Below are 12,547 nucleotides of genomic sequence, written 5' to 3' on the forward strand. Positions count from 1 at the left end.
AAATTTAATCAATATTATGATTCTAAAGTAGAAATGGTGGAGCTCTTCCATCACGTGGCCAACTACAAGATATACGTGAGAGTTTTTTTAAATTAACAGAAGTAATCGTAAAAAGAGATATACATGAATAACTGAGTGTAGTAAAAGTTAACTTTGTGAAATGTGTATAAGTACCTACTGTGTTGTAGGTACACTTGTAATTTTTGGATTAAACGTATATTTATTGTTAAAATCAGTTCTTTTAAGATTTTTTAGTAAATTTTACAAGATAAATACGAATAAAATAAATCATCAACTTGTAAACTTTTGACATTTTATAATACTTAAAATGCCGTAAGACAGGAAGATTACAATGCTTATGTTACTATATAGTGTTTATAATTTTGTACAATTTGTGAATCTCTGAAGAATTTTCAAAATTGCATCAATCAAGTGTGTCATTATACTTCACGGTATATTAACTACCAGCAATAAATCATTATAACTATTCTATTTTTTTTTTTATTTGTTTGTTGATAAATTGTTGCTGGAAACGACCAGGTACTACTTAGTTTTAAATAACTTTGGGTTCCAACTAGAACTTTTCAAAAGTTCATCTGTTGTTTCGGTTATAGTATCTATATGTGTTTAAATTTTATTTCTGACGTCTGTTATGGATACTTTTATTTGTGTGTTGATGATGGTAATATATTTATCAAAACATCGATTTAATTTAGTAGAGTAAATTTTACTATTAGTAAATTCCGAGTCTTGTAAAAAATCAACTTTCTAGCCAGTAAGGCTAATATTGATTTTGGATATTATAACTTATTCAACCAGTGTATCAATATTTTGATCTGATCAAAAGAATTCAATAATTTAAAAAGTTGAAATTCTTTTTTATTAACCAATTCGTTAAACGCCGTTCTTTGGAATATTAGTCATAACTATTATTTTGATTTGGCTCATATGAATCTTGCTAAGGTATTAGTCACGTGACTGAAGACCTCTACGACTTTTACTTTTTTATATTTAAAAGAAAAAAGAAAGTGAAGTTTGGATGTATATAATCTTTGGGTTGGAACGTACACTTTTGAGCTCAAACATGTTCATTAACATGTCATAGGTTGATATAAGTCAACACAATATTTCCCTGAAAATGTACATTTTATTTACTGGTATATTTAACTAGTTCTTCGTACGATAATTTCTATTGAAATGGACAACATATCTCAACAATCTGATGAAATAGAAGCCCTTAAGTCTATATATGGGGAAGAGTGGAGGTCTGAAACCGTTCCTGGTACATATAGTATAGATATTAGCAAAGATGTAAGACTTTATATTACTCTAGTTCCCGAATATCCATCAAGTTCTTTGCCAAAATATGAATTGTTAGCACCTAATTTAACGTTTAATCAGAAGAAATGTATTCAACAAAAATTTCATAATTTATATGAGTAAGTTTTGTATTTCACGGTATTGTGCATACAAAATGATTGTGAACATCATTCTTGAATATATATTCGTAGATCTGAAGGTGGTGGTCCACTAATTTATCAAATGATAATGATTACTGAGGATGTAGTGAAGAAATCGGATTCAAAAAATATTCCATCTTCTACAACTAAACCATGTGTAGAAGAGGGTTTAGTTATTAACAATTCGAAAAATTATTCTCATTTAAAAGTAACTCACGGACCAACTGTTATTGATAGAAAAAGTGTATTTCAAGGACATGTTTGTGAAGTTAAATGTAAAGAAGATGTTAGGTAGGATATCTCTTATACTATATTCAATATACGAAGATTGTCCATAAAATAAAACTCCCAATGAAAAACATGTTTAATGGAGTTGAACAATTCATGTTTGGAAAGATCTTTTAGGTTTTCGTCAGTTTTGAAATTAGTCCCTTTTAAGTGTTTTTTTAATTCGGTGAGGAGATGTTAATCACTGGGGACCAAGTCTGGGTTGTAAGGGGGAGTGAGACAAAAGAATGAAAGTTCACTAAAATACTAGTTTATTTCTGAGGGTAATGAGTATGGCTTTTGACTAATATATTTGATACAATCTTCTGAAAGATTTATATTGTATCGCAGATTGGGATTGTACCATTTTAAATTTGGATATACACTACTTCATGGTACACCAGAAGTACTTTCCTTTTTGATTAGGTGTATGTACAAAATCCATTTCCATCAATTTATTCTTCAATATCGAATCTTACCAATGACCAAAATATTCAATCTTGGAGGATTAGAATTAAGTGCAGTTGGGAATGAATTTCCACTGGAGGAAGGTTTTTTGCAACCAAAAATAGAATCATAGGGCATAATTTGAAACTGATGCGAGAATTAAATGGAAGTTCCATCTTTCACCGCTACTAAGACAAGAATGAACGTTGTAGACAACTCACGAGAGGTGAGAGCTGGTAAAAGAGAGCCAAGCTACATGCCAGTCTCACTAAATCCCATCTAATAGTGTTCCTAGCGTCCGCAGCTTCTTGTGAATCTCATTTTATGGATAACCCTCGTATTTATATTAAAATACTTGAGATGTTGGTGATATTTTTATTTTAGTGGATTCATGGAATTACTTTTGGAGAATAGAAAAATAGCTCAAGCTACTCACAACATTTCCGCATACAGGATTTTGCAGTCTAATAATGTAGTAATGCAGGTAAGTATTGGTAATATTGAAATAAAATTATTTAGTTTAGGGAAACGTTTTTCTAGGATTGCGATGATGATGGAGAAAATAAAGCATCTTCAAGGCTCTTGGACCTTCTACAAACTCTAAAATTAAATAATGTTATGGTCGTAGTTTCAAGATGGTAAATATAAGCATTTAGATGTAAACAAAATAAATATCAACAAAAATAATTTTAATTTAACTTGTTTATATGGGTGCCAAATAACGTTTGCTAGATTGGGTTCAGCAAATCCACTGTCTAGAACCCATTCTTGCTGCTATCGCATCTCTCAACGTTCTGATTGCAAGACAGGCTCTATGGAGATTGATAGAGACAAGCTAAGGAACACATACACGGATCTTCTGCCTCTTTTACTAAACAACTGCTTCAATTAAATAGGCGCGAAATTCGATTAGTGACTGGACACGGTCATCTAAGTTGCCATATCCACACTATGGGCAGCAAGGACGATCCGGAGTGTGTGGAGGAGGATGAAACTGTAAATTACATTATCTGTGAGTGCCCAGTACTCACACTAGCACAGTTCAAACTCTCACATCTTACCTAATGATATCAAAAGGTTCTAACCAAAGCGCCTAATTGGCTTCTCAAAAGTAATTGGTCTTTGGTTATGTCTAGTGGGGATATTCAAAGACCTATGTGCTTAATGTCCCTTGGTTGTTTGTTTCTATCTCTATTATTTCTTGTCCAGTTACCATTTCTAGTTACTATTTGTACAGGCAGGCCTCTCCAATTGTCTATAAGCTTTCTGTAGAGAATAATCTGTACTGTGCTCTGTATATTTTGTTTTTTTAATTTAATTGAAAACTTTCGCGAGTTAAATAATAGATAATTATTATTTTTATTTAGGTATGGGGGTATTCAATTGGGACCGGATAGATTTCGACACATTAACAATGCCGCAAGACAAGCCCTTGTAGAAGCAGGATTTGTAAAGACTTGACTTTTTGTATACCATTAAATGTATATAATTAAATAAAAAAAATGGTTTTCGATACTTTTATTGCATAGTTCAGTAACAAATTCAACTAAATAGAAAATTTCAATGGACAACTGAAACCTATAAACTTTGATTATGGTAGCAGAATTAACATATAATCAGTCATTATTTAAAATAAGTAAAAAAAGACGACAAATGGGTGACAAAAAAGGAACTTTTGTGAGGATATTAATGACAATTTAATAAAATTTAACATTTAATACTATATACTTTTCAAACTGTTATTACACATTGTTTTAATGATAAAGTAAGACTTTTATGGTGGTAAATTGTATCTAACTGATTCATTATGAATTGCCCTGATCAAATCATGGTTAATAAAGAAAATAAATCTTAAACAGGCAATTTCCACCACAGCGTTATCATATAAACGGATTTTATTACCGGCTGTAATTGGTCTGCCATCGACAAATATGGGTCTTTTTCCTTCAGAAGAAAGATAAAATTCGCCAGTGTTTCTTAACCTGAAAAAACGAACGTTATTCGAATTATTATAAATAATTTATTATTTATAAATTCACCTTAAAGTACCCTGTCTACGTGATATCTTATATGCAGGACCTTCGAGAGCGAGATCAATATCGACGACATGACCTTTTCCAGATCTACCGATACTTATTTCTCTACTCCTCATCAGATATCTAACCATTCTGCCTCTCAGAACAGCCAGTGTTTGATTATCTATCATACCGGGACATACTCCTGTAACACTATCAACTAATACATTCCATCTTCCAACCTAAAATTGAAGTTATTGATCAGAACTAATCACAAAACTAGAATTTATCTAGTTCTCAGTTTCTGATTATTCAGACGCATAGTTTGAGGGTTTTCCAGAAAATTTTGAAACAGAAATTTCTGGGAAATTACTACTCTTGTTCACTAGAGGCTACAAGTAAACCGATAAGACGTATTAATAAAAACTGAAAAAAAAAACAATGGTTGCAATGAAATAATTTAAAGTATTTTCTCCAAAAGGATTCCAGAAGCCTCTTACAAGTTTAAACCATAAAAAAAATTGTTGGCAGTTACTAATATTCTAAACTAGATGCTTCAATCGTCTCTAAATATGTAATCAACGGGATTGAAATCAAGGGATTTTGAAGGCCATGAAACTTCCAGTTTCTATCCAACTGTTGCCATTAACATTATTTAGATGTCGTCTAACTGCCAGTAAGTTGGTGGATGTCTCATTATGCTGAAAATACATCCCTCGGATAACAACGTTCGCGTTGGCAAGTAAATTTGTTTTAGAATGTCCGAAAGAACCATAAAAAAAGTGAGAAACTACTAATTGGTTATTTGTGACATAAATCTCAAAGTTTTTTATCTACTCTGGGTGTGAGGTCCTTTTGAGTTCATATTCTCATGGTATTCGCTCTTTGATGGTAGGATAGACTCATTTCAATTTCCTTTTTAACGTCCGCAATTACCCACTTTAAGGTTACATTGTTCTAGTTCTGGTTATTAATTGGTAATCAAAACAATTTGGTTGTTGTAATCAAATAGAGCTGACATTTATAATAAATTTTAATGAAAGAAAATAATCATTGAACTATTTTTTCTGATTTCTATTCAGAGAAAACACTTCATTGAGTGTTTTTTGTAACCTATTTGTCACAACTCTGGACTCAAACCTATTGAATGTATCTTGGACAGTGCAAGTCACTTTTTTTGTCTGTTTCCAGATCAAATACATGACAATGGCAGAAAAATTAATATAGTGTATCAAATATCTTGCATAAGGAACTTTTAATTTTATAAAATGAATAATGGAATATTAACCTCATTTTCCAATTGCCTAATTTCTTTAATATTCCTTCTCTGTTGAAGTTGTAATTCTTTATCTAGAGCTTCGTCGGGTGGTTCACTTAAATCTGTATCCTGAACAAATTCTTCACAATCATTAAATGTCATTATAGGACGAGCGGATGTTGGAAGTGGTCCGATTGATTGATCCGGCAGAAGATTATACATTTTAAGACTTTGCCAATGACGAAATAATGAAGCAGCTGTTCGGCCTGTATAGAATACTGAAGGATGTTGAGAAAGAAGATCTGCAAAGGTTTCTATTGTTGGAGGAGGTGTTGTATTCTGAAAATTCGAAAGTTAATTAATAATTATTTTGAAGTAAAAACAATTTTTCTCACAGATTTAATTGTACTAAGGATTTTTTCCTCTTGCTGACTCCAAAGAGCTCTATCTTGTACAGCAGCTATCATATCTGGATGAAGATTTCTCATTGCAGAAACTGCTACTCTTGAAACGGCTTGATCATATAACAGAGCGTACCATCTTTGTTGCAATTCTTGTACAGTAAACTTACAAGAAAATTTTGTACCTAAATGCACAGTTCTTAAATCATTAGTTTGTTGAACTCCTATAATAAGAGCTAAGTCATCTACGGGTTTCCATCGACCTAAATCCTTAGCCGTGTACTGCCCCCCGAGTTTTCCACCTTTTTTACCCCTTTTAGTTGAACCTAGTAAACTTTTAGAAACTTGTTTTCTTTTGGGGTCTACGAAATTTTGTGAAGTCGAGGGTTGCGGTAATGCTGGCGGCGTTGAAGGAGAGGCAACCGGTAATTCAGAATGGGAAGAATGTGTACGCGATCTTCCACTCTACAAGGAACAACATTATAATCAATTGAAATTTAAGAATTATATGCTTTACCTTTATATTAGACACTCCTGGCATACCCAAACTGTATTCTACCAATTCATCATCAAATTTTCTACGTTTAATTGATCTATTTGAGCTAAAACAATACATTTAATGACAATATCAAATAATGACAATTTTAGACTATTCTCACCTTCTACGCCTAGTGACATCGGCATTTTCTCCAAGATTATTTTGAGAATTCAAAGTGTACTCATTACCAGTTTGTATAAAATCAGATTCATGCACTAAATTCATTGTTATAAATAATAGGAAATCTATACAACAAACAAAAGAATGTTTTTCTAAGTGACTAATGACATTCAAATGATGGCATGTGCGATATTATCGATAGGCATTTTTTAAAGCTACTCGACATTGATAAAGTTAGGTGTTGTAGAGCATTGATTAATAGGGCTTTTAATCCTACAAATATAACGGCAATTTTAGGGGTAGTCATTATTAACTTCACAACAATAAGAAAAGTTTTTAAGCCATCTAAAAATAAAGATTGACATCAACAGTTGACAAGTCGAAAAAACGTCATATACGAGATTAGGCGTCTTAAAATTTACAAAATCTGGCAATGTTGTAATTGAGAAATAATCATAAACGTAACAACTGTCTGGCCACGATACACATACACCGATATGCTGAATTGTCGGCTAAAATTTGACATGCCACGCGTATGACGTCAAGCTGGAATCAGAATATTTTCTTAGCCATTAAGATTATGTTAAGTTCTATGTAAACACCGGGTTTTGTGTGTTTGTGATATTTTTTTGTACTTATCGGCCTAGCCAGTATTCAAGACTATTGTATAGTTGATATAACTGTTTTTAAATTCTTTTAAAATATTATACTTTCTATTAGAAAATCGTAATGCCGGGTTGTGCCGTAGCTACATGTAAAAACACTAATCGAAATACCAAAGAAACAGGTATTAAATACTTTGGTTTTCCAAAAAGTGAAGACTTGGCAAAGCAGTGGATAGGAGCCTGTCGTCGAAAGGATAAAATTAATTTAAAATATGGTAAATAAATGTTGTAAATCACAGTATAATACACATTCATATTTAACCTAATAATTATACCTTTTTTATGTTCTTGATTCACTTGTAGAATTATAAACAAAAAAGGTTTACTTACATATTTTGCTAATAAGTAATAATTGTTATACCATTCATTCAGGTGTTTATTTATTTTAGCGCGGGTCTGTTCCATTCATTTTGATGAGGATAGTTTCGAATACCCTCTGCAACAAAAATTGTTAAACTATTTCCCCAAAAATAGTCGAAATTTAAAAGCTGACGCTATACCAGTATTACATCTTCCTGGTTCCTTACAAAAACCAAAAAATACAGAACGGTTAAATAGGATTTATAAAAGAAGGCAAAAAAGAGTTGTAGAAGAAATATTAAAGGAATCATCACATTGTATGGTACCTCAACCTTCAACTTCCACGAACGAATACCAATTTCCAATGTCTAATATCGAAACTATATCGGTTGAAGTACAGGGGACTACAGTTAATGAGGAAAATAGTGATGAAAAGAAAGAGCAGGAGTAAGATTAGAATAATAATTATTGATACTTATAATATTAATGGATTATTAGTATAGTTTACTAGGTAATACCAAATATCTTTTTTGTTTTAGGATAAATAAACTGATGAAAAAAATAAAAATGCTAGAAGAGCAGAACGATGCACTTCTTAAAAACATTGAAGTAGTAAAAGATTCAATACGTAAAAAATATGAAGATGCATTGGCAACTGTGTTTACACCGGGACAAATTCGAAAATTGATGGATCCAGTAAAAGACAAAAAAATCTGGTGGTCATCAGAAGATATTGCATCAGCTATTGCTCTCAGAAGTGTTAGTCCTAAAGCTTATAGATATCTAAGGACAAATAGCTATCCTCTTCCGGCTATCTCCACCTTAAGAAGATGGGTCTCGTCTTTTAATATAAATCAAGGAATTCTGAAGAATGTCATATTGTTAATGGCGAAAAAATCTAGTGATTTGATTGAAACAGATCGAGTGTGTGTTTTATCTTTTGATGAAATTCGTATCTCGAATAAAATTGATTTTGACAAAAAACGTGAACAGATAGTAGGACTGCACAAAACCTGTCAGACCGTTATGGTACGTGGCATATTTTCTAATTGGAAACAGCCGGTGTACTACCACTTTGACCAGCCGATGACCAAACACATTCTAGAGGAAATAATATCTGAATTATTTAAGGCGAATTTCATAGTAGTTGCTATTTCCAGTGATGTGGGTTCTGGTAATATTGCTTTGTGGACCAAATTGAATATAGGACATGATAAAAATTGCTCCTTTCCTCATCCATGTGATGGTTCATTACAAATTTTTGTTTATGGAGATGTTCGCCACTTAATCATACTAGCCAGAAACCATTTGCTTGATAAGGGCTTTATTGTGGACACAACTTTGGGTCATAAACTAACCAAACATTTGAATTTAGAGGAGTCAATACTACAGCGATTTAGTCCAGTTTTATCAAATACTGTAGGTAAAGAAAATGGACTCATACCTGGTAATAGTAATTGGAAGGAAGTACAATTGTTCAACGATTGGTTTGATCTATTTAACTCCGGTTCTAAGTTTGTAGGGAATTGTCCATTAAAAAGTGCGTTTGGGACAGATTTACAAAATCAAAAAAACGTTATTAATCAGATGTCTGAATTCATTGTTGGGAAACAAGAAGCAATGATTCCATTTCAGAAAGACATATTGCTTTCTAATAGATCTCTTATTGAAATGTATGAATATTTATCTCAGAAATACAAAATTTATTATATTTTGACATCGAGACTAAACCGAGATATACTAGAAAAATTTTTTGCCTACATTCAAGGAATGGGTAGTGCAAATGACCATCCTTCTCCAATGGATTTCACCCATAGATTGAGATGTTACATTATTGGAAAAAATTCTACTGAGAACGCAAATACTGTGGAAGAAGAAAGTCATGTTTTGGACAAATCTGGTCTTCCAATATGTGAATCAGACACAGAGGAATTTTGCTTGACACAAAAAATGCTGTCTAGTTTAGTAAGAGAAGACCAAAACGAAGTTTTTTGAACGTGTCAAATAGAAGAAGAATTATCCGCTGATTATTTTGTACAACCGGATTATTTCGAAGAAGAAATTTTAGAAAATGAAGTTTCAAATGTTAAGCAGAATTTTGAAATCTCGAATCCTCAAAATATATCGTCGCATATAAATTTAAAAATGAATATTTTGAGACATCTGTGGCACCTGGCCGACCGAGAACGGTTTCCAGAGGTTTTCTTCTATATCCGAATGGAGAATTATGGCAGGTAGCTCAAATAAGTTGGAATTTCTGAAACCGTTAGTGATATTCATACTGAATACACTATTTACACTACCACTACCCCAACATCCACAATTACACTGTCTGACCCGCGTTTCGATAACCAAGTTATCATCTTCAGAGATTAACTTTACCTTCACTCTGAAGATGATAATCGTGTAATTGTGAGTGTTTGTGTAAATAGTGTGTTCATTAGTTAGCAAAATTAGTTTCAATAACTGCCAAAGAAAACTCTACAAGAAAATTACAAAATTTACAAATAATAAGAAATAAAAAGTTACCTTGGTTTATCTGATTATTAACTAGTTTGATTAGATCTTCTTCTTCTTTAATCGGCGTTATGGTCCTTTGTAAACTAGGACCTTCTCAAAAATCCTTTCTGTTCTGAGCATGGTGTCTCCAACGTCGAGCTGAATCGGATCCGTTTCAACGTGCTCTAACCAGCGAATGCGCGGTCTTCCTCTTAATCGCCGCCCTCCAGGAACACCACACATAGTTCTGCGGGGTTATAGATCAAAAGGCTTCCTCTTCACATGTCCTAGCCACCTCTGACTCGTCCCCCAGATGAACGCTACCAAATCTGGATCGCCAAACGTCTGTCGCAGCTCAGCATTCTTCCTGATCCTCCACGCAATGTTTTCGCCAAAAATCTTACGTTCCCAGCTGTTCAAAATCCGCTCAGTTGTCGTCGTCAGTTTAATTAGATACTTTTTAATTTTTTTGGTGTTTTTTTTAATTTATCATCTGCTTAATTTTTGAAGAACGTATACGATAGTTAGTGAAGAATACTTAAGCAGCCGAGAAGAAAGCCACACACTAACTGCTGAAAAAAACTGGGGAAAAATTGAACAATCGTGTCGATCTAGTATGAAAGTCGTTACCTCATAACTCATCATGTCCTCACTTTTATTCGAAATGAGGAAATAAAGGCGAGGGAATGAAAAAAAGAATCATAACCTTTCGTTACAAGCTAGCGTTTCGCTACGATTTCTACCTCTTAAAAACATACTTAACTACGTCATCAAAATTGAAATATTAAACTTACCTGTATTGGAATGATTGAATAAAGTCAATTCGTCATTCCGAACAAGTTACCGTACTACCAACTGTCAAAAACTAATGCAAGTATTACCAAAGTCCTCGAACATATACCAACTTATCGAATGTTGGTAATGCTGCGAAGGAATGATTCAATTCGTTGTTCCGAGCAAGTTACCGCACTACCAACTGTCAAAAACTAATGCAAGTATTACCAGAGTCCTCAAACATATACCAACTTATCGAATGTTGGTAATGCTGTGAGGGAATGATTATTTTTTATGGGACAAATATTGCGTCAACGTTAAACAAGTATTTAATGACTTATGATTTTAAATTCAGAGAAATTTTGAAAGTTTGTTGTATTTACTATAGACGAAGCCATATTTCCAAACAGATTTTTTAAAAACTTAATAAAAACCTTGAAATGCCCGTACAATCCGAAAGTTATTAACAGCATTTTTTTTCGAAAAAAAAACATGAGTTGGTTAGGTTTATTCTAAAAACTGCTAGGACAGGAGTTCCAAAGCCTTCCAGAACTGAAGTATACCGAGTAAAAACGTACTCTTGATGTAATTTTAAAGTAAACCTTTAAAATGTACCCTGATGATTATTTAATGCATTTCGACGGACACTTTTCATATACACAGATCCTCTTTCTCTCTAACCTCTATATTGACAACGCACCAAAGATCAAATCGTGTCTTATGTGACATCTATTACAAGCCACAAACTTGATCTTTTAGGACACATTAAAAAAAATGGCGACCATAGCGATTTATATTTGTGTGGACATTTGTTTTTCCACATTTTTCATATCCTTGAATATATGAGTAGATTATCAATGTTGGCTCCGGAACGGAAGTGATTAGAGGGTATCGAAAATTTAGTTGTCAATTGTGAAAATCAGTTAATGCCCATTGAACATGGCCACTGTGGGGTAAACAAATGCTTTTGCCGTAAATTCTTGTAGTTTGTGAAGCTATTTGTTGAATTTTAGACTTTATTGTTTCCAGTTTTATCGCGAAATGTCTTAAAGACTTGCTATTTAAAGAAGTGCCTAATTTCTTACCGAAAAAGTGGTTTTGTCGCTTTTTTTTCAACTATGCAGAATAAACGGTAAATATAGTCTGAAAAGCAAGTAGGAAACTTGTGAAAAACGAGCAAGATTCTGACAAGTTTAAATTAATTTAATATGGATAGTATACAGGGGATAGTCGTGAAGTCATAAAAAATTTATGGTAACGTGACGGTCGATGCCAAAATATATGGGGTTTATTTTCATCTGTTATTAAGGTATAAAAAAAACGATAAATCAGTAAAAAATGTTCATTTTATTACAATATATTTGAAACATTTATACTTTTTATAACACGAAGGAAGCAAATGTTTATGTAAAATTCTTTTTTAAAATAACAAAATTGTTAGTGGTTAAGAATAACTTTATTAAAATAAAAAAAATAATGCTGGCAGTAAGCATTTGTTATTTAAAGTGTTTAAATAACTCGATTAAATATAAATTGCATTTATTCATCGACAAACTTACAAAAAGTTGCAAGTATAAACAAAGTAAGTGAAAGTTCATTCCTCAACTACATTAAAAACAATTAACGAGATGAATCATACGAAACTTTGATTTTTTCATTCAATAACTATTATATAAGGTTGTTTTTAACAACAATAAGAAATATTCCGCGATCCTCGGATGCCCATTACAACAACCAATGGATTAAATCAACAATTAAACTTTTTTATTAGTTAAAGTTAAAAATTGAACGCTTCATTTTTTC

At 32.4% G+C, this 12,547-nt stretch overlaps 2 protein-coding genes across 2 annotated transcripts; one reads left to right on the forward strand and one right to left on the reverse strand.

Annotated features, from left to right (window-relative positions):
• Nucleotides 1-73: 73 nt before the first annotated feature.
• On the forward strand, nucleotides 74-3,689 carry LOC130441176 (protein IMPACT homolog). Its single transcript, XM_056774739.1, has 5 exons — nucleotides 74-1,439; nucleotides 1,512-1,751; nucleotides 2,559-2,658; nucleotides 2,715-2,812; nucleotides 3,542-3,689. Exons 1-5 carry the CDS (start codon nucleotides 1,198-1,200, stop codon nucleotides 3,633-3,635), a joined length of 774 nt encoding a protein of 257 aa, XP_056630717.1. The 5' UTR covers nucleotides 74-1,197; the 3' UTR covers nucleotides 3,636-3,689.
• On the reverse strand, nucleotides 3,678-6,793 carry LOC130441175 (microspherule protein 1). The gene is made up of 6 exons (XM_056774738.1): nucleotides 6,508-6,793; nucleotides 6,366-6,450; nucleotides 5,843-6,313; nucleotides 5,478-5,786; nucleotides 4,214-4,431; nucleotides 3,678-4,156 (listed from the first exon to the last, which is right to left on the reverse strand). The coding sequence occupies exons 1-6, from the start codon at nucleotides 6,609-6,611 to the stop codon at nucleotides 3,949-3,951; spliced, it is 1,395 nt and encodes a 464-aa protein (XP_056630716.1). The 5' UTR covers nucleotides 6,612-6,793; the 3' UTR covers nucleotides 3,678-3,948.
• Nucleotides 6,794-12,547: the final 5,754 nt, after the last annotated feature.

The sequence above is a fragment of the Diorhabda sublineata genome, chromosome 3, assembly GCF_026230105.1.
Source record: "Diorhabda sublineata isolate icDioSubl1.1 chromosome 3, icDioSubl1.1, whole genome shotgun sequence".
NCBI lineage: Eukaryota > Metazoa > Arthropoda > Insecta > Coleoptera > Chrysomelidae > Diorhabda > Diorhabda sublineata.